The 22778-nt window shown below is 39.4% G+C and overlaps 1 protein-coding gene across 16 annotated transcripts in view; it reads right to left on the bottom strand.

Annotated features, from left to right (window-relative positions):
• Window positions 1-22778, bottom strand: part of Macf1 (microtubule actin crosslinking factor 1) — a 357403-nt gene that overhangs the window by 123748 nt on the left and 210877 nt on the right. For 11 of the 16 annotated variants that reach the window (XM_048350958.1, XM_048350967.1, XM_048350960.1 and 8 more), the window contains 12 exons: window positions 21089-21251; window positions 19983-20066; window positions 18616-18723; window positions 18305-18403; window positions 16486-16638; window positions 15544-15632; window positions 13303-13438; window positions 3976-9339; window positions 2979-3128; window positions 1662-1877; window positions 1413-1562; window positions 679-912 (listed from right to left, as the gene is read on the bottom strand). In XM_048350958.1, the coding sequence (XP_048206915.1) occupies window positions 679-912; window positions 1413-1562; window positions 1662-1877; window positions 2979-3128; window positions 3976-9339; window positions 13303-13438; window positions 15544-15632; window positions 16486-16638; window positions 18305-18403; window positions 18616-18723; window positions 19983-20066; window positions 21089-21251 (6946 nt within the window). The remainder of the gene's footprint in view (window positions 1-678; window positions 913-1412; window positions 1563-1661; window positions 1878-2978; window positions 3129-3975; window positions 9340-13302; window positions 13439-15543; window positions 15633-16485; window positions 16639-18304; window positions 18404-18615; window positions 18724-19982; window positions 20067-21088; window positions 21252-22778) is intronic. The other 5 variants (XM_048350964.1, XM_048350965.1, XM_048350966.1 and 2 more) reach the window with 2 other exon arrangements.

The following is a 22778-nucleotide window of genomic DNA, read 5'->3' as shown; positions in this document are numbered from 1 at the left end:
ACCAGTACTCTGCTAATAAATTCTTTTACTTTTTATTTTTCAGCTGTGGAGCTTGAACTCAGGGCCTAGGCACTGTCCATGAACTCTTTTGCTCAAGGCTAGTGTTCTACCACTTTGAGCCACAGCTCTGTTTTCTAGATTTTTTTTTCCTCTTAATGTATCATACCTGCTTTCAGAAACTGATTTTAGTACCAGGCACTACTGTGTGAAAAGAGGTACTAGAAAATTATAATAATTTTAAATTAAGTCAGTAGTCTGAAGGTTGTCAAGGGATCTTTTTGCAAATTACTTGAAAAGTCTCGGAATAAAAGTGATTTCTAGAATCATTCTTCTCAATTTCACAGCATATAGATGTCTTCTTAGCTCTCAAAAACAATATTGAGGAAGTAATATGAAGAAAGGGAATGAGACAGTGGACAGTAGCATTTCACTAAGTTGAAAACACTTGCACATGCAATCATAGTAACACATAGATTCCCTCACATGCACACAAAACAAAAACATGGCAAGAAAAACATAACAGCTGCCTGTTGGAACAATACCACAATGGCCCAAGTGATATGAAATTTCAGAATTGGACCTAGATTCCTGGATAAATAAATGGATGCTGGCCAGAAGCCCCCCAAACAGAGGATATTTCAAAAGACAAACTGAGCCCAGTTGCTGGTTCAGTCTGACCTTAACCTGGGCTTCCTGCTTCCTTTGTTGAAGATGGGCCTGCAACTCATCCATCTGAGATGCTATTTGTTCCATGAGGTCCTGGAAGGAGCTCTGCAGTTTATTCAGAAGCCTCAGTATTTTTTGATTCTGCTGAGGTGACAAGTCCTGTGCATGCTCAGAGATAAAGAGCTGAATATCAAAAGCAAGAGTATCCAACTGAGATTTCTTTTCAGCCACAGATTGCTGTATATCCTGAAATAAGTAGGGAAAAGGTAACCAGAGAGAGAGAGAGAGAGAGAGAGAGAGATCTTCAATTTCTCTATCCATGAACAAGCTATTGGTTAGAATCGAGGAGAGGTTAATTTCCTTTCCTCCCCCCACCCCCTCTTCAATTGTATGGCTTGAACTCAGGGATTGGGCACTGTCCTTTAGCTTTTATGCTCAAGGCTAGTGTTCTACCACTTGAGCCATAGCTCCACTTCCAGCATTTTTCTAGTAGTTAGCTGGAGCTAAGTGTCTCACAGACTTTCCTGCCTGGGCTGGCTTTGAACTGTGATCCTCACATCTCAGCCTCCTAAGTAGCTTGGAGATACAGGCATGAGCAACTAGCATGTGCCTGCCTGCCTTTCTTACTTTCTTTTGGCATTGCATTCTAGGACCTTGCACATGTGAGGCAATTGTTATACCACTAAGCTACACTCTCAACTCCAAAGGACAAATAAAACATCCTTGGTATGAATGAAGTGGGTTACCTCATATTGTTGGAGAGAGTGATTCAAGCTGTTGACATCTGTTTTGTTGTCACATTCTTTGCTCTTTAGAATAAGAGTGGCATTGCCAACCCAAGTTCTTAGATCTTGAAGCTTGCCTTCTAGCTGCATGTGTTGATTTAACACTGTAGTCTGAAAAATAAACTTCAAGTCAGATTATAAAACTCTGAAGTTTTGTGAAGTTTTGTGCCCAAGTTTTGTGAGTCTTTCTGAGTAAAAACAAGATACTACCTTTTTGACTTCCATGGCATTCTGGAGGTGGAGTAGTCTGGAACTCCAATTGTCACTTACAGAGCTGAGAGACTTTTGAAGATTCTTGGCATCTTTCTCCAGAGCCTTCAACAGCTGAGCAGGGACTTCTTGGGGCTGGCTGTTGATAATCTGATCCACACACTCCAATTCCTGACTCACCAAGTTGGACAGATCATTTAACTCCCTGTCTAACACCTGGGGAAATAGACTGGTGTTACTGCCAAACTAAAGACAAGCAAACTTGCCATCAGGGAATCATGTCTACATAGGATACAGGGCTTAGAAAATGTTTTTATGTACATTCATCCTTACTATGTAACCAGTCCAATTCACAAGCCTCCTGCATCAGCCTCTTAGGGGCTGAGATTACAGGCATATGCCATTATACTTGGCTGAGTTTATGTGTGTTTAAAAATTATATTTTCTTGATGTTTTACTAGAGTTTGGGGAAAATAATAGTGATTATATTATCGAATTTATTATATCCAATTTATAGTTCTCAGTATTTCTTGCTAACAAATCACTATCTTAGTAACCAATCACTATCTTTTGAACTTACCTTGTGCATACAAAGAACACATCTATCCAAAGTCTTTTCAAGCCTGTTACAACATTCTGTCTGTGTGTGTGTATTCCATAAGTACATAACAAAATCTGACACTATACGTTATGTCTTCATATCCCTGCCAACCCCCACCTACCCTGGGGCTTGAACTAAGAACCTCTTACTATTATTTGGCTTTTTCTGATCGCAGAAGACACTCTACCCTTTGAGCCTTGCCTCCTCTTTGGTTTTTTTGTTGGTTAATTGGAAATAAGAGTCTCTCAGATTTGTCTGCCTGGCTGGACTGGTTTCAAACCATGATCCTCAGATCTCAGATTCTTGAGTAGCTAGAATTATAGGCATAAGCCACCAGCACCCAGATCAAGCAGGTTCTGTATGTATGTATACATGCATGCATATATGTATTTATTTATTTTAATGGTACTGAGGTTTGAATTCTGGGCCTTATGATGGCTCAACTTGCTTGCTCAGCTGATGTTGTACCAGTTCAGTCATGTCACTATTTCTGTTTTTCCCCCCTGTTTCATTAAGAGATGTAGTCTAGAAGACACTTTCTTACCAAGCTGGCTTTGGGCATAATCATGATTCTCCAGCTCTCAGTTTCCCAAGTACAAGGATTTATAGGCATGAACCATCAGTGCCCAGACTCACTTAAGCCTTGAAATCTTCTGTGAAAAATAGAGCTGGCTATCTTGAAGCCATCAAACTGACTGAAGTCTCTGGGAACCTACCTTGGCCTGACACAGCAGATTCTGTAGTTCTGTCAGTTTAAATTCCAAAGGCTGAATCTGTTTGGTCCTCATTTCAATGTTCCGTAACAGAGACAGATAGGATACCAGTTTCTCATCATGTTCTAAACACAGTTGCCGGTTAAACACCTTCTGTGGAGCAAAAAAAAAAAAAGAAAGTCATTCACTTCTGTAATTTTTATTTAAATGGGCTTTTTTTTTTTTTTTGGCCAGTCCTGGGCCTTGAACTCAGGGCCTGAGCACTGTCCCTGGCTTCTTTTTGCTCAAGGCTAGCACTCTACCACTTGAGCCACAACGCTACTTCTGGCCTTTTTTCTATATATGGTGCTGAGGAATCGAACCTAGGGCTTCATGTATACAAGGTAAGCACTCTTGCCACTAGGCCATATTCCCAGCCCCTAAATGGGCTTTTAAAACAGGCAAGGTTTCTTGTTAGGCAAACAGAAACAAGAAACTTTTCCTAACATAAGACAGAATACAATAAAACATTATTTTATCAGATCATTTCAACACAATAGACAAAAGTGATATTATTTCCTCGGAGAACAGAAGGTTGTAATTATCAATAAATAAATATTATTCTAGGAACATTTCCAAAGGTTACTCTAATTTCAAGTAGCATCATCTCAGTATTTCAAATTAGTTCCAATGTTAGTTTCTAATGTTAACCTCCTAGGCTGGAAATATACAATAGCAATGCTTGCCTAGCAATCTCAGGATTCCTTCTCCAGAACCACAAAACAGCAAGACAAAATAAAGCCCTTACAAATTCCAGAAAGACATTCAGATTTCATGCCTAGTTTATATTATTATAAATTACATATTACAATTATCTTAGAGAATTCTGTAGTATTCTAAAATGTATTTATGCATAGTTTTACATATGTGACCTATGCATCCAATTAAGAATTTAAACTATGGATGCGTTGTATCACACACACACACACACACACACACACACACACACACAGAAACTTACTTGAGTTGCTCTGAAGGCCTCAGGATTTATTCCTTCACTTCCTTTTCCTCCAGGTATAGCTTTGAAGGGAGCTTGTTCATTGTTTGGGCTATCTCTCAGCCTTTTCTGTGGTTTCTTCTGATCCATCTTAATTGTAGTGCATGACATCTGGGACACAGTTGTTTCTTCACTAAGCTCAGAAATAGTGGGACTAATGATAGCATCCTGTAGTCCTGTACTCTCTTTTTGCAACTTATCTCTGAGCAATTTTTCTGGGAGAAGAGATACCACAACACCAGGACCTTTCTGAATCACTATGCCTTCAAGAGATCCTACTTCAGAACCCGTAACTATAGGGCTTGCCATTTCTAAAAATCTCTCTCCATTTGTTTCTTGAGTTGTTACTACTTTAGATTTGAGAATTCCACTACCAAGTTCATTATTACCTTTGCTGTCCTGATGATGAAAGTCTTTTCTTTCTGAGGATTCTAGATAACCAGCCTCTTTAGCATGTACTCTAGAAACTGTAATTTCTTTCAGTTTAAGAGCTCCTGTTGAATCAGAAGGTACTTCTTGGTAGGACTTTTCTTTACACTTTTTAGATGTGGAAATTGGATCTTTGGTTTCCCTAGTCTTAGAAATAACACAGGAATCTTGATAATCATTGGTTTCTTGTCTGGTGGTTTCTTGGACAGTTGTGTCTGTTTTGAAAGTTTGGGGTATATCTGTAACTTGAGCTTTTACAACTGTTTTTTGTTTACACAATATTTCAGGTCTGGGAGTCATAGAAGAAAATGGCTCACTATGTGTCCCACTAGTGGTTTCTTGAAATAAATTTTCTCCTGGTTTTAAAGTAGAGCAGAGGCTTACTCTTTTTACTTCTCCCTCACTGACTCGTTCAGAGCTGAAGAATGTTGAAACATCTTGGTCTCTTGCAGAAATTCCTTTAGTTGTCATTTGGCAAGAGTCTTCAGTTTTACAAGTAACGGAACACTCCATTTCTCTATCAGTTTCTTTCCCTGTTTCACCTCCATTCATTTCTATAGACTGGAAGTCACACTCATCACCAACGGTAGTTTTCTGATTCAATTTTGCTTCAGAAAGAACTGCTGGTTTACATGTCTGGGCACTTTCTTCTACAGTCATCTCCCTCTTCTCTCTCTTACTTTTCGCCTTAGTACTCACTGGCTGCTCACTCAGCAACTTACCTGATATCTTCTGATTTGATTCTTGTACTTTGGAAGCCACTTCCCTTTGACTTCCTCTTGTTTCTTCAGCATCTGGGCCGGAAGTGGATTGCTTGATATGAATGACCATTTCTATTGGTGACACTACTTTTTCCTGCTGTATATCTGTACATTTTCCCATTTGATTTTTAGCAACCTCATCGAGTGTCAGATCAGAAGGTTCTGAGTAAGGATGCATCACTGAAACTTGGTCTGAGGATTTACCTTTAAGATTACCATGAATAATGATGCTGATTGCTCCTTTAGCATCTACAATTCTTCCTTCATCTTGATCTTTACTGTCCATTTCCTTCGGTGAAATCTTCCTGCTTCTTTTTGTCATTTCCCCAACGGAATCTCTAACTTTTCCTTGTGTAGATTGGCTTTCAATTTCTAAGAATCTCTCATGTTCTCCTTTCTCACAACTTACTTCAGCAGTTAGAAATTCATTATTTAACTCACATACTTGCTTTTCAATATGAGCTCCATGGTCATGAGCCTCTAAAGCAGATGCCAATTCAGGGCTGATAAGTCTTCTCTCAACCGCTTGTTGTACACTCACTCTTTGACCATTAAATATGTCAATAATTCCTCCATTTAATACCTGATGAGATGCAATAATTCTTGTCATGTCTTCATCCATTAGTTTTTGTTCCAAAGCTAATGCTAATGTAAGCCTTTTACCTGTGGCTGTATCTATGATTCCACCAGTGTTTGCCTGAGTTTCTAAAACCTTCAGTGTAGATGGAAAGTCTACTTTTCCAAGCTGAATTGCTTCAGATAATGTAAGCACTTTGCCGCTCACCCCATCTTTAATGTCGGAGAAGGGAATTACTTCTAGATATTTCAATCCAGATTCAATATCAATCTTACATTTCTTTACCAAATCTGAGTAGGGAACAATTCTGCAATTTTCCGGATCTACAACCCCATGCATCATTCCTGGAGTTAGCATTGCCTTGTTAGTTAACAGTCCTTCTTTGTTAGCTTCTGCCAAGGTCAATCTCTGGCCAGAAATGATATCCACAAGATTCTCACTGAAGGCCTGAATTTCTTGGATTTCTCTTTTCATCTCTGGGGTAACAAGATCTAATTTTATAGCTTCAGGGAGAGAAAGGGTTTCCTTTGTTTCAGGATGAAAAAACTGATGGAGGTTTAAGTTCTCAACTTTTTTGAGTTGGTTGGCTAGATCTTCATCAATCAAGCCATGTTTAAAGGCATTATCAACAGACAGTCTCATCCCAGATATATGGTGAATGATACCTCCATCGACTAGCTGCTTAGCCAAGAAACAAATGGCTTCCTCTCTCTCTAAAAGACCCCTATCAATGGCTTGTACAACTGTTAAAAGGGCTTTGTTCTCAGGGTCCACAAGTCCTGTTGTTTCCATCTGTAGACCAATCAATCTCTCTCTAACTGTTCTGTCAGCATCTCTGCCTTTGGAAGCCTTCTCCAGATTTATAAGCTCTGTCTGGTCAGTATTGTCCACCAAACCAAGATTTGAGGCCAAAGTTACTGAAAGTTTTTTGCCTCGTTTCAGGTCAACAATTCCACCAGTTAACACCTGCCCCTCTAAAATCCTAGTGGCAGTTTCTTTGTGAAGAAGTCCAACTGCCACTGCATCATTAACAGAGTATAGTGTGTGAGTACAGGGGTCTAAGATACCACTTATAGCCTTGTCTGCCTTGAGAACGTTATGTAATAATGTCTCATTCATCAGACCTTCATCAATAACTTCTTCAGTTGTCAAAGACTCAGAGGTATGAGAGTCAAAGAAGCCCCGAAACATGTTCAGTTTTCCCATAAGTTTCACAGCAGTGTGGCTAGGCACGATACCTTGAGCTATTGCTTCATTTAGTAAAAGTTTCTGACCTGTTCCTCCATGAAAAATACCACCATCTAGAAGCTGTGTAGACAATACATTTAAGGGAGCTTCTTTATGCAGTTCAGGATGATTGCATGAAAAGGAAGTCTCACTACCATGATCTTCTGTGTCAGTCTTTTGTATTAGCACTGTATCACCATCTGCAGCTTTTTGGCCTCCGTGGCTTTCTTTACAGCCATCCCTGGTCAAAAGCATTTCACTTAATACCTTTTCTTTGTCCAAAGAATGAATATTTACATCACTTTCTGACTTAAATCCTGATTTTAAGCCTAATGCCTTCTCTGCTTGAACTTGTGACTTTCTGCTTTGGGATTTTATAAGAGGTGTTTCAGTTGCACTTGGGATATATTTAGTATTATGAGTCTTTGCTTGTTCTTTCAGACTTGTAAAGGAAGGCTTTCTGGGAGCTGGCCATTTCCCCTCTGTTGTTTCAACAGAAAAAAGATATTTGTCAACTTCCAATGGCCCACCTTCAGTTTCCTTAGGAGATACCTTCAGGAGTTCTCTGCTGGCATGTTCTCTAGAAGAATTTTCTGTTTGGTCTTTATTTTCAGTATCTAACAACTGCCTCTGTAACTCTGAGTTGACTTTATTTCTGACATTCAAAGTGTCAACATTTTCAGTAACCACTTTTTGCTCTCCTATAGACAGATCCTTTTCAGTGTTCTCTAGAGAAGGGTATTTTATTCCTACAACAGTCTTCTTGCCTTTTGCTTCAATGCAATCTTCCTGATGGGGATATTCTTTGTTCTGAGAAGAAAGCTGGAATCTCATAGTAATCTCATCACTGAAAGTTTCTGTGATGTTCTCAGTTGATTCTTGATATTTCTTAGGAGTGTCTAGTCTATGATGTGCAATTTCAAGCACTTCTGAAGGACTTGCTTGATATGCATCTCTGGATGTCAGGATCTCCATCAGTTCTTGATCTAACAGAAGGACCCGCTGTCCATTGTGCACATTAATATAGCTATGAGTCATCAGCTGAAATAACAACTTATCTCTATGGTTTGCTCTGCCCTCAATTTGTCCCTTGTTGCACAGTAGTGCTGCTGCTCCAAAAGTAATGCCTGATGTTTTTCTCTCTGAAAAGTCTGCTAATTGCATGTGAGGCATCACATCAGGGATACAAATTAATTTTAAGTTGTTGGCAAGATCTTTGTCCATGATACTAGTTTCTATTGCTTTCTTCCAGGAGCAAATCTCTGTGGTTGCTGGTAAAAAAAGAGCTTCAATACGCTGTCGGTTACTAAGGATTTTATGTGCTAGTTCAGTAGACACTATACCTTGTTCTAGAGCATCTGTAATTGGGAGAATCTCCCCAGATTCAGGCCATAGGAACCCCATGAATGACCAGAGAGATTCCAGTATCACAAGGGCAATTTTAGCTGTTACTAGGTCATTGCTCACTGCTTCATCTATTGTTATCCTACGCCCCGTGACAGTGTCAATGATGCCTCCAGTCTGAAGCTGCCTTATGAGAATAGCACAGGCCATATCTTGGTCAATCAAATTATGTCTTACAGCCTCTTCCACTGTAAGTCTGTGTCCTGTTCTAGGATCGACAATGCCACCTGCAAAAAGCTGAGCTTCAAGGAGCCGAACAGTGACTTGCCTATCTATTAGCCCTTCCTGAACAGCACGAAAAATGCTAACTTTCCGGTCTGATTTCAAGCTCACCATTCCTCCTGCCAACTGCTTGACAGGCAGTAATTTCAATCCTGACTCCTGGTGGACAATACATCTCTGCATCAGATCCAGTAAACCTATTTTCTCAGCTGTGTTGGGGTCTATCAAGTTCCTGGATGATCTCAGGTGCGACTCTAATGCTGAATGAAGCCAAGCAGGAATGAGGCCTTGATGAAAGGCTTCCTCCAGGTTAATATAGTTCTCACCGGGGGAAACTTGGAAACCTCCAGTTGCCAGGTGAGCTTCTAAGACTTTCAGTCCAAGTCTCTCACTGATTATTCTCTTTTCAATTGCTTCTACCACAGAAAAGGGGCCTTTGTTTTCAGTAAGCCTGCTTACTAAGGACAGGGTATCCTGGAGCTCCCAGAGCTGCTGGTACATGGGAGGATTAATGAGGTTTCTGGCAAGGCCCTCCTCCAAAGAGAGCTCTTCACCAGTCTCAGGAGCAATGAGACCAGACATGATAATCTGGGATTCCAGAAGCACAAGGCCTGTGTCTTGGTCAATGAGGCCCTTTTGCATGGCTCTGAAGATGGGAAACATCTCTACTGTGCCTAGGTCAATCACCCCAGCAACTGCTCTGAAACCCTAAAAGAAAAAAGGAAAAAGGAAACTAAGTTAGAACTAATGGCAAAGAACAATTATTGAAAGGAGTCATTCAAAGAACTAAAGTATATGAAATTCTGACCACAGAAAAACCCAGCTCTGCTAAGTCTCAACATGTAGGAAATATTCTGAAGCAAGCCTGGTAGTGTTAGTGCAAAAAAAAAAAAAAAGTTTTGTAAACTGCAGAATATTTAGTAGGGCCAAAAGTTCATAGATTACTTGAAGGATGATGGATGGCATTTAGCATATCTGAGTGACAAGCTCTACAAAGTGGCAAGCTGTGAATGTGAAAGGACAGTTGGATTTCTAAAACTAAATCATTACAAAGAGTTTTAAAAACACATACCAGTTTGCAGAAAGTTAAAAAAAATCAATCTCATATAGCAACTTCTCATTGTTGAAATCCATGCAGAAGACTCTGGAAGAAGCACTTCTCTGCTGATGGGTACAGCAGGAGTGGTCCATGGCATGAGAGATTTAAACAGGCCAATAGATACAAGACAGTTGTACATCCTAAGGATGGGCCTGTATACTACTCAAGCAAGTGGGACATTCACAATCAATGTGACCGATGCTAGCTTTTCTATAACATTGGATGTAGGTTAAATTTTCCAACCTGAATTATATTTATTCTAGGATTTGGAAATAGACACGAAGGAACAAGCTGGGTGCTGGTGGCTCATTTCTGTAATCCTAGCTACTCAGGAAGCTGAGATCTGAGGATTGTAGTTAAGAGCCAACCTGAGCAGGAAAGTCTATGAGCATCTTATCTGCAATTAACCACTAAAACCCCTAAAGTGGTAGAGCACTAGCCTTGAGCAGAAAAAGCTGGATATAGTGCCCAAGCCCTGAGTTCAAGCCCCAGGATTAGCAACCCCTCCCCCCCCAAAGAAAAAAGAAGAAAGAAAAGAAAGGGGAATACACTAGGGACCAGACTTTTGCCTCTGGAATCACTGGTATCTTTTCTTCTGATCTAGGCTAGAATGGATAGTATAATAGCAATAATGACAACAACCACTTATCTGGTTTATTTACCACTGATAATCCTCAAAATGTTCCTAAGGAAATAAATGGTTTTATCTTAGTTTATAAGTAAGAAAATAAGCCACAAAGAGGGTAGCTAACTTACCCAAGGTCAAAATACTACTGAGTTCCAAAAATAAGTCAAGTCAGGATTTAAAATCTTACATTATAAAATTCCTGTCCAATCAGCTCCAGTATTATTAAAACAAACATATCAACAAAAAACAAGCTAAGTCATGTTTCACACAAGTTAGGCCCTAAGGTCGCTGAATAAGACAAACCTCACACATTGTCAAAATCACCCTTGTACATCCTAGAAACAATTGGTAAAAGAGTTCTCATTTAGAAGCCTGTTATCACAGAAAGATTTAAAATTTTTCAATTTTAAATAATTTAAGAGCTTATTGACCAGATAGAACATTACATTAATTACTCTAAAAACTTTTCAGCTCTTCTTGTTTATATTCATGATCTTCCTTTTCTTTGACAATCTGTCCGCTCTTTGGTCAGTGTCTTTCTAGTCCTTATTGAACTCTTTACAACTTATCCATGAAGAATCTTGTTGAAGCAATTGCCTATCACCTTCCTGTCTTGTAAGTAATGAATTTCAATTCTATGTTAGTGAGAGAAGTAAAGTCCACAAAAGTCTACTTCACCTATTCAATGTAAAGGACAGTACTAATAGTACAATGAACATGGGGCGAATGAATGGATAAAGAAAGCTCTTAAAATCATTAAACCAGATTTTTAAAATATATGTTCAAGATTTCAAACCTAGCTGGCTATTGGTGGCTCACACATGTAATCCTAGATACTCAGGTGGCTGAGATCTGAGGGTCTCTGTTCAAAGCCAGCCAGGACCGGAAAGTCTGTAAGATCCTTATCTCCAATTAAACACCAGAAAACCAGAAGTGGCACTGTGGCTCAAGGGGTAGAGCACTAGCCTTGAGCTGAAGAGCTCAGGGACAGTATCCAGGCCCAGAGTTCAAGCCCCAAGACAAATTAAAAAAGAAAAAAAGATTTCAAACCTGATGACTATACACGTAAGAATGCAAGATAACAAATGAGGGAGCAGTAGAACTTTCACTAAAGGAGCTCAATTGATGGAACAATTGTTAGACTTTGCCACAATGAGTAAAATATTATTTGCTATATTCCCCTCATCTTGTTTTCTAGCCCAGACTATAGGATTCAATTTGTACAAGTTAAACATATGCAAATCTACTATGTCCCTTCTGCAGAGAAATTGAAGAAAAGTTCACTGGCGAGATACTTGAAAAAATCCTTTTAGAAAATCCATGTAAGGCCTATTTAGCAGCCAACAAAAGGAAGGTTTATGTTAAGAACTTTTCATTTCTTCTGTGAGATTCACTGAGCCTCAGAAATGAGGACACTGAACATAGATGTGGAGTCTAGCCAAACAGAAAAGACTATACAGATCCTTCCAACACCATCATAACTAGAGGACAGGCAGACAGCACTAAGCTGGGAAGTAATCCAGAAAAAAAATGCATTTCGGCCCTACCAAACATGGACATTGTGACCTAAACAAGCATTAAAAGACAGAGGAAGAAGAAAGAAAACATAAAAGGCTTCTACTTACCAGAGTTGCAGAGCACGCCTTGGGCAGATAAGAGATAGAGCCTTATGGAGCAGCTCAGCCGTATCATACACACAGTGTAAGCTTGGTGTTAGCGTCCAGCATGCGACTGTTTTTTTTTGTTTTTTTTTTTGCAAAAAAGAACCCCAAACAGGTCGTCCTCTTTTCCCTTTGTGCATTTGTGCGTAAACTCCAAAGGGTTAGTGAAACTTGTAAGCAAGGATGTCAGTTAATCAGAACAATACTTCACATGAAACACACACGGTACAGGGACACATCATGCTCAATGTAGTGGTGCTCAGCAGCTTGTCTTTATTCTCTGGCCCCCTCCCCAATTTTTTTAACCTTTCAAAATGAGAACTGAATGTTCTCAGCAAGCAATTGTTAAAACTTTTCATATACTCCCTTATATGGTGAAGCAACAAGCCATTAGAAGTGGGCTACCTTATATAGAGAATGCCACATCAGCATATTCTTTTTGGAATATCCTATCAAATCAGGTCTGGTTCTGTTTTTACAACTCTAATTCCTGGTGCATAAATTTATATCCAAGTCAAGGCTTATTTTGGCTGAACTTTATTTTGAACATCATTTGAACCTACTTTGATTCTACATGACTCAAGTTTTAGACTTCCCCACATAAATTGGCCATTGATTGCTTCACAACATAGGAAATAAGCAGGCAAACACACACACATATATGTATATAACCTTTAGACACATGTATATATTATGGTAAGTGTACACACACGTAAGTATTCAGGAAAAACTTAGGACAACCAACAACAAACTACAACTTTTATATGGTCCAGGAAACAACATGGAGTGGAACTGGTAAAGCTGTCATGTGATGGGATGGCCATGAGTAAGGGGAACCAGTGTCTCAGTCAGTGAACTTCATCTATCAGTTTGCTTTGAGCAGCATTTCTCACTCTTCATTGTAGGGAAGAAAAGGTTCACAGCTTTTCTTTCCCAATATCCATAACTCTTGGCTAACAACTTTGAGGTGAGAAAGCCACAAAGGAGTAATCTTACTGCCCTATGATTAGGTATGATACAAAATTTAGGTTCTTCTGGACTGCTTTCAGCAACCAAATGATAAAAGACCAAAAAGGTTCAAAGGGTTGTCCCCTGGTGTTTTAACTGACTAACACATCATGGAACCCCTTAAGAAATACAAGACAAATGGTTGCTAAGGTGAGGTTAAAAATTAAGTCACATGGCTCATGGAAAGCTAATGATCATGATTCTCAATTGGCAAACTTGTTTTCACACACTCAGTAGATATCCTCCCAACATTTGAAGACAAAAACTAAAAATACCTTTTGTTCTGTTTGCTGAGCCAACTGGCTATGGAGCTGTTGAAGCTGGTTTGCTGAACCATCACAAAGGTCATGGTAAGCCTTGTTCAGGGCATTCAACTGCTCAGAAATCTGTTCCTTCTCCTTTTCTGAGAGTCTGGAAGATGAAGCATTAAAGATGTTTAAAAAAAATTAATTCTCCAAACTTCTCTACTGCTTCAAGATAGTTATATCCTGGCCTTGACTGTGTTATGTGGCCAGTCTTCCATATTCATGAAATCTCATTTCTGTCTTTCTAAAATTAAGTAGTATTGGTAGTGTCAGTGTGGTATTGCCTGGGCTTAGAGTGCTACAACTGTTTCAATGTAATGTCCTCTCTCTCCTTTAGTCCTACTCATACCACAAGCAAACTTGGACACTGACATTACACTACTTCTGAAACTTTAGACTTCATCAAGGTACTATATGATTACACCCTATCTTTCTACTTGATGTATTTTAACTCCTTGTCTATAGCTATTCTTTTTATTTGTTTGGTTTTGCTATTCCTGAGGCTTTTGAACTTAGGGCCCAAGTGCTATCCCCAAGCCTCTCTGTGCTCAAGGCTAGCGCTATACCACTTCAACCACAGTGTCACTTCCAGCTTTTTCTTAGTAGTTTATTAGCGATAAAAGAGCCTCACAAACTTCCCTGTCCTTGGCTGGCTTCAAACTGCATTCCTTAGATCTTAGCCTCCTGAGTAGCTAAGACTACTGGTATCAGCCACTGGTGCCCAGCAGCTATTCTTATTTTAAAAGAAAATGTTTTAACCTCTCATTCATCTGTTACCCATCTATCAAGTTTGATTAATTTTGGTGAGAGGTAGAATGACAGAACTCAAGGCCTGTACTTAAGGTATGTATCCAATACTTTTTGCTTCAGTTATTTTTCATACAAGATCTTGTCAACATCAGACCATGGTCCTCCTACTTAACTAGCCCATAGAGCTGGAATTATAGTTGTGAATATCCACATGCAGCTTGTTCGTTAACATGGGGGTTTGCAGCATCAAACTGCAATCTGATCTCTATAGCTCCTTTATTACATTCATGTACACCTTTCCTAATCTCCAGCCACTTATACAAAGAAAAAACTGTTCTGACTCTTAAGTTTATACTTTCTATTAACGAATTTCAACATTCCCATACTTTCTGGTGCCTTTCTCTTATTATTTTTTCCATTTTGTCCTTGAGACTCAGTCCATAAATAGTTAAATATCTAGATTAATATAGTTAACATACTCTTAGTTTCAGCCTCCTCAGTAGCTAAGATTATAGGCATGAGCCACTGGTGCCTGGCTCCTATGTTGTTTTATACTCGGCTCTTCTTCTTCAACCTACTCCTTTACCCTCTTCCTATCTTGGTTAATGCCAATATATATATATACCCTACCACCTAGGCCAGAAACCCTGAAGTTCTATCTGATGACTGTTACGTATCACCAAACCTATACATCTACCTTTACTAGATCTTAAATCTTTGTCTCCTCATCTCCCACCATCACTTCTTGTCACTATCACAATAGCCTCTTTTTGTTTTTTTGGCCAGTCCTGGGCTTTGGACTCAGGGCCTGAGCACTGTCCTTGGCTTCTTTTTGCTCAAGGCTAGCACTCTGCCACTTGAGCCACAGCACCACTTCTGGCCATTTTCTGTATATGCGGTGCTGAGGAATTGAACCCAGGACCTCATGTATACGAGGCGAGCACTCTTGCCTCTAGGCCATATCCCCAGCCCATCAATTCGTTGTTTTTTTTTTTTTTTAAGCCAGCCCTGGAGCTTGCCTCAGGGCCTGAGCACTGTCCCTGGCTTCTTTTTGCTCAAGGCTAGCACTCTGCCACTTGAGCCACAGCACCACTTCTGGCTGTTTTCTGTATATGTGGTACTGAGGAATCAAACCCAAGGCTTCATGTATATACGAGGTGAGTACTCTACCACTAGGCCATATCCCCAGCCCCTCACAATAGTCTCTTAACTATCTTTCATCTTCTATACCTTCCTCAAATGAGTGCTTTTGCTAAATAGTTATAACAACCGTAAACCAAATCTAAGTATGTTTAAAATTCCTCCTCATAGCCAATAAGGTAAAATGAACATTCTTTAGTATGTTATAAAACTCTTCATAATTTGGCTCTTGCTCCCATAAATTCTCCTGTCTGTATTCTCATCATCTCAGATTTAGCCAGAAATGGTAGGTCTCCCAAATGTCTAACATTTAATACTCACTTATGACCATGCTTGGCCAAGAAGATTTGTGAAGTTTTAATGGCCTCTGAAACTTGTTCCTTCTTGGTTGTCAGTTCTTCTGACAGAACCTAGTAGTAGAAAAAAGGGAAAGCAGTTAAACCCCAAAATAAAAAAAGTCAAAATTTTTTTTCTTTTTGGTACCAGTCCTGGGGTTTGAACTCAAGGTCTGTGTGCTGTCCCTGAGCGTCTTTTGCTCAAAGCTAGTTCTCTACCACTTAAGCCACCACTCCACTTCCAGCACTTTTAGTAGTTTAGTGGAGATGAGTCAGATCTCAGCTTCTTGAGTAGCATGGATGACAACCATGAGCTACTAGCACTCAGCAAGGGTCAAACATTTTAACTACAGCTCCATTTCTGGCTTTTTTGTGTTTAACTGGAGGTAAGATTCTTACAACAGTCTTGCCCAGGCTGGCTTTGAACCATAATCCTCAGATCTCAGTCTCAGAGTAGCAAGGAATACACATGTGAGTCAATAGTACCATACTAAATGAAATTTTTATAAGTCTTAGGAAAAAGTTTGGTGCTGGTGAATAGCACCTCTAATCCTAACTACTCAGGAGACTAATACCTGGAGAAACAAGGTTCTAAGCCAGCCCAAGCAGAAAAGTCCAAGATACTCTGTTTCCAAAATAACCAACAAAAAAAAGCAGGGCTATCGGCATGTAGTGTCAGCCAAACAAGCCAAGCCAGCACAAGACCCTTAGTTCAAACCCCAGTACCTCCAAAACAAAAACACACACACATACAAACATTCTAGGAAAAAAATACAGTGTAGATAAAATGTTATTACCAATGTGTTATTGCTGATGCAAAAGGTGAAGAACAACTTCTGAAGTCCTACAAGTTGGCTTTTAATTCAGAATGGAGTTTATTACAATGTTTTCCCACCTGGGCAGAGATAGAAATGAACCTTCTACTCACCTGCTGTTCCAAAATAGCTTTTTCAATGTCTGTGGATTCTTTGGTGTGGGGTGAAGTAATTTTTCCTTGTGTATTTCTTGCAAGCGTAGACACCCAACCCAAAAGTTCTTTAACCTTTTCTACATGTTCTTGTTTTTCCTCTTCTACCACTTTCTAAAATAAGACATAGAAAATCAGTACCCAGGTCACTGTCTCTTTAAATTGTCATAACTTTAGGTTTCAAAACAGACCTGAAAACTACCCGCCCTTCACATATATCTTGCACATTTTTATAACTTTTAGATCTAAAGATAAAGAGACTGAAGATAACAGATTATATAAGGTATTTATGTCAGAAAGGAGGTCTTCCTAATTTAAAGAGACAAAAAGTAGGATGGTTAATGTTTTTAACAGTGTTTCTATCATTGTTGATTATATGGAAACTTTACAAAGATGTACAGGACTTTTGGTGGGGGGGGCAGGGTGCAAGTACTGAAGCTTGAACTCAGGGCCTTGTGTGCTCACTTGGCTTTTTTGTTATGGCTGGCTCTCTACCACTTGAGCCACACCTCCAGTCTATGATTTTCAAAATTACAAAGACTATATAGTTTTTACAGCAAATTCAATAAAATCTGAAGTACACAGTACATGTACTTGATTTTATTTCTCTAGTACTTTAACACATATACTTCTTACCTTGTTTCTATACCTCTTTGTGACTTTGTCTACAGTAATCATTATATACAATGTACTACAGTGACATTAAGTATCTTTCCATGTCAACTTACTTTAAATGATTTCATTATTTTTAAGTGTCAGTATTATTCAGAACTTGGAGACTTTCCAATATTTTCCTTTAACAATCACTTTACTGAAGATGTCTGTTCACATAGCTTTGTATGATAAAGCATTTAAAGTGGAAGTGACAGATGTTAAATCCTCATTATGCACAGATTCTGTATTTATGAATACAGAATTTGTCTACACATTAAAATTGATAACTCTAAAATCAATAGAGTATTTGAAATAGAGTATTTAAAATCAATAGAGCATAGAATGACAAAAATTTCTGTATGTTACCAGGTGTGGTTTCAGCTGTCACAATGAACCAGTGTACTTTTTAGTTTACTCAGTACATATATATATATATTTTTTGGCCAGTCCTGGGGCTTGGACTCAGGGCCTGAGCACTGTCCCTGGCTTCTTTTTGCTCAAGGCTAACACTCTGCCACTTGAGCCACAGCGCCACTTCTGGCCATTTTCTGTATATGTGGTGCTGGGGAATTGAACCCAGGGCCTCATGAATACGAGGCAGGCACTCTTGCCACTAGGCCACATCCCCAGGCCAATGTATAGAATTTTTATTTTTATTTATTTATTTTTTTTTGCCAGTCCTGGGCCTTGGACTCAGGGCCTGAGCACTGTCCTTGGCTTCTTCCCGCTCAAGGCTAGCACTCTGCCGCTTGAGCCACAGCGCCGCTTCTGGCCGTTTTCTGTATATGTGGTGCTGGGGAATCGAACCTAGGGCCTCGTGTATCCGAGGCAGGCACTCTTGCCACTAGGCTATATCCCCAGCCCCTTATTTTTATTTTTATTTATTTATTTTTGCCAGTCCTGGGGCTTGGACTCAGGGCCTGAGCACCGTCCCTGGCTTTGCTCAAGGCTAGCACTCTGCCACTTGAGCTACAGCGCCACTTCTGGCCATTTTCGGTATATGTGGTGCTGGGGAATCGAACCCAGGGCCTCATGTATATGAGGCAGGCACTCTTGCCACTAGGCCATATCCCCAGCCCAATGTATAGAATTTTTAACTGTACTTTCATAATGATTTAGGACTCACCTCCTCCTCCTCTAACCGCCGGAGTGCATCACTGATGTATTTCACATGCTGAGTTGTTAAGGTCACCAATGCTGTATAGCGTGTCCTCAAGTCCATGAACTATAGTTCAAAAGAACAATTTAGATAAACTTTCTGGCAGAAAAGTAAATTTCAATAGTGGAAAATAAGTAAACTTGTATGAAGTCACATATCCAACCTAATAAGTCCTAAATCAAACTACCAGGCTTACACATATATTTTTTTTCCCTTTCCTTTCCTTTTTTTTAAATAGGGAAGTCAGTGGCACACTCTCACCTTTTCCATCCTCTTACCTCTTGTGTGATGGCATCTGAAGAGGAAAGCATGCGACGGCGCTTGCTAGGGGATTTCTGCTGTGATTCCACAAAGGCCCTGTATGTCATCAGTTGCAATTCATAGTCCTGAGAAAGGAAGAGATTTTCTTTGCATTTACATAGGGTTTTATAGCTCTTAGACAACATACACTAGAATCACACCATTTTATTGCTAAAAGGTGCTTTAGTGTTCACTGAGTTTAGAGGTTAGCCAACTTTTCCTTTGAAGGGCCAGAAAAAAAAAATACTGGGCAACTATCAGAAATTTTCTCATTTAAGTGAATCAGCCAGGGACAATGTATAAAGGAAAGAATAAGGCTGTATTACAATAAAATTTAATTTACAGGCACTGAACATAACCTTTAAATATAGCATTGTTTATTTTTCTTCTTTAGATTATTTATTATTTTTTGGGGGCCAGTTGTGGGGCTTGAACTCAGGGCTTGAGCACTGTCCCTAGCTTCTTTTTGCTCAAGGCTAGTACTCTGCCACTTGAGCCACAGCACCATTTCTGGCTGTTTTCTATATATGTGGTGCTGAGGAATTGAACCCAGGGCTTCATGTATACAAGGCAAGCACTCTTGCCACTAGGCCATATCCCCAGCCCCTTGATTTTTTTTAACCACATCTCACAAGCCATACTTAAACAAGTGTGTGGCCTGTGGGACACAGCTTACTGCCTCCTAAGTTTACAATTTGTGAATTGCTGACCAATTTTTTCATTCTATTAATGAGGAAACTGAAGCCCAGAGAAAGAAAGTGAGTTTTCCTGATTAACTCAACAGGCAAACTACATTAGAATGTTCTAATCCCTACACCGATACTTTTTTTCATTTTACTATGCTATTCTATGTTCCCTCTGCAACCCTGACAAAGCTGTCCTAGTCTAGGTTCTCTTTATCTTTCACAAGGATTGGATCATTGCCTCTTATTTACTCTCATTGCTCTTAGTCTTTAAATAAACCTCTAGTTTATTCCTTATCTTATCATCAAAACAGCTTTTATAAAACATTAAGATAATACATTGTTACTCTAAAGATTTCTATGAAGTAAAGCAAAGTTCCTCAAAGATCAACATGCACGTAAGTCATCTGGGAGCCTTAGGAAAATACAGATTCTGATTCAATAAATTTGACAGTCTGCATTCTGACCAATTCTTAGGTGATGCTAAAACCACTGGCTCAAATACACTACATATTATACTGAAGAGGAAGAAAAAAAAAGAGCCATAGAGTCAAAGTTGCTGAATTGGGTATTTCATGGGTGAGGTACAACCTCCCCGCTCTTTCCCACAGACACCACCCCTCCAAATCCTTTATGCTCCTTTTGGGATATGGGACAGTTACCTTCACAATAGTGGAATACTGCTGGGAAAATTTTTGACACTGGTCCAGCTTTGTCTGATTTCTCTCAATTTCAGCAAATAGATCCTAGGAACATCACATTATAGTCCTGATTAGCATCACTGAAAAGCAGGGCATTTTCTGTGTTCTAAGGTAGCAGTTCTCAAGCATCAGTGGTATTAGAATTACCAGGAAGGCTGGTTAAAACTCAGATTGCACTAGAGATTCTAATTCAGTAGGTCTTGGGTTAAGGCCCAAGACCTTGAACTTCTAGCACCTTCTCAAGTGATGCTGATCCTGCTATCTGGGGACCAAACTTTGAGAATCACTTTACTTAGTATTTTATGTATCACTTCATATAATTCTAACAAGGATTACAAGGTTAGATGGATAATGAGCCATGTCTGTTATAGATAAGGAAATTCAATATTGGGTAATCAAGGTTTCAGAGCTAGTAATAGGTATGTTAGCTAGGACTGGAATCCAGGCATTAGAAACTCTTAGACCTTAAATTCTTTTTTTTTTTTTTTTAATTTTGCCAGTCCTGGGGTTTGGGCTCAGGGCCTGAGTACTATCCCTGGCTTCTTTTTGCTCAAGGCTAGCACTCTGCCACTTGAGCCACAGCACCACTTCTGGCTGTTTTCTGTATATATGGTGCTGGGGAATTGAACCCCGGGCTTCATGTATACGAAGCAAGCACTCTTGCCACTAGGCCATATCCCCAGCCCTAGACCTCAAATTCTTAACCACAATGCCTAAGAAAACAAAACAAAATGCTTTATATGGAAGAATTTTCTTCCACTCACAAATTTCCCTAGATTTTCAAAACCCCAGGCAATCCTAGTAAAATAATGTGACATCACCAAATAAAATAGATATTTAATCTGTTTGATGAATTCAATATCTAGTCATATAAATTCAAAACTGAAAGGGCTCAACAGGTCCCTTTAGCTTAAATGCTAACTAGTATCCTGAGCCCATCTGTTTGAATCCTTCTAAGAAGAAGGGAGATGTATTGTTCTTTGGGAGAAGCTTCATTTGTTAGAACATCCTATCCTCCTCTCCTGTGTTGAGTTAACTTTCACTACCTGCTATACAACCACACCTACCGTCTGCTGGCTGAGCTGTTCTGATAGTACTCTGCTGTCCTCTGCCTGGCCAGGTTTCATCATTTCCTGCTGAGCAGTGGTTTCCTCAATCCACTTGATGAGAGTTCCATGGCAGGCTCGGTAATCTCCCAGAACCTCCTGGATATTTTCAAGCTCAGATTGGCTAGAGGAACAAAGAGAAACTGATATCACACATCCTAATATAGACATAAAAAGGTAAATGAAGCAGTTTCCATCTTCATCCACCAGGTCTCTAGCTGGGCTTGACCACAGAGGATGCAACTTTACTTACAGGAGTAAGAAATACAATAGGGCTGGGAATATGGCCTAGTGGCAAGAGTGCCTGACTCATATACATGAGGCCCTGGGTTCGATTCCTCAGCACCACATATACAGAAAATGGCCAGAAGTGGCGCTGTGGCTCAAGTAGCAGAGTGCTAGCCTTGAGCAAAAAAGAAGCCAGGGACAGTGCTCAGACCCTGAGTTCATGGCCTAGGACTGGCCAAAAAAAAAAAAGAAATACAAGGCTACACAACTTTTGTACATGTATCTAGTGCCCTAAAAGTAAGTAGAAACTAATTGTACCCTACAGTCCTGGAAACTCCCATGTGGATTGTTATCCCATGATAATTCTTGTTAAGTTTTATACCTGGATTACCACAAGGATACTAGTGACTGAACACTTATATTCTGATGACAGACATTCTGATGACAGAGTACCTGTCAGAATACCATTTGTATGACTTAGGAATCTCTATAAATGTCATAGGGTAGAAAATGGGGAAAAGTAAAACATAATAATTACTACTCACTTTTGTTAGTCTAGTCAGCCTTGGGATAGATAGTAAATTCAAATATAGACAATCAATCCAAATTTATATAAATTGCATACTCTTGGCCCTGAATATTCCCTATCAATCTTAGCCCTAGAATGGTTCCATTTTCTCTACCATGACATATCTGTTATCAGAACCAGAATCTCAAGTAACAAAAAACACTGCATTAGCAAATGTGATAAAATTAAGAAATTCTGCGAAGCTGTATTATGCAAAATGGTTCATATTTGGATTTAAAACCAGTAGAATAAGATCCAGACCCCAGGTTTTCCTGTAAACAAAGATCTTCCAAGTCTTTATTAATAAACAACCACTGTGATGACTTAACTAGGTAAGACAGGAAAAGTATTGCTAATAGTATGTTCTCCACTAATCTAAAAGCAACACTGGCTGGGTTAATACAAGCTGTATTACTGGCTTGTATCTATAACCCTATCTATGCAGAAGGTTGAGATCTGAGGATTGTGGTTTGAAGCCAGCCTGGGCAGGAATGTCCAGGAGATGCTATTCTCCAATTAACCACCAAGAAAGCAAGTAGAACTGTGGCTTAAGTGGTACAGTGTCAGTTTTGAGTGAAAAAAAGCTAAGGAACAGTGTCCAGGCTCTGAGTGAAAGCCCTAGTGCCAGCACCAAAAAAAAATAAGGCTGAAGCTGGGGATGTAACCTTGTAGCAGAGTATATAAGTACTTGGATTCAATCCTCAGGTTCAAGCCTTAGGTTTGCCTTAGATTGACGGTTTTGATTTTCCGTCATTCCTTGTTCAGAATTCATACGAGTGTTTACATTTCTATACCTACCAATTCTTGCCTTAAAACATACATGCAGAGAAAGAACTTTAGAATTCTAGTTTTGCT

This window comes from Perognathus longimembris, chromosome 7 (assembly GCF_023159225.1).
Source record: "Perognathus longimembris pacificus isolate PPM17 chromosome 7, ASM2315922v1, whole genome shotgun sequence".
Lineage (NCBI taxonomy): Eukaryota > Metazoa > Chordata > Mammalia > Rodentia > Heteromyidae > Perognathus > Perognathus longimembris.
This window is presented reverse-complemented; position numbering and strand designations above follow the sequence as displayed.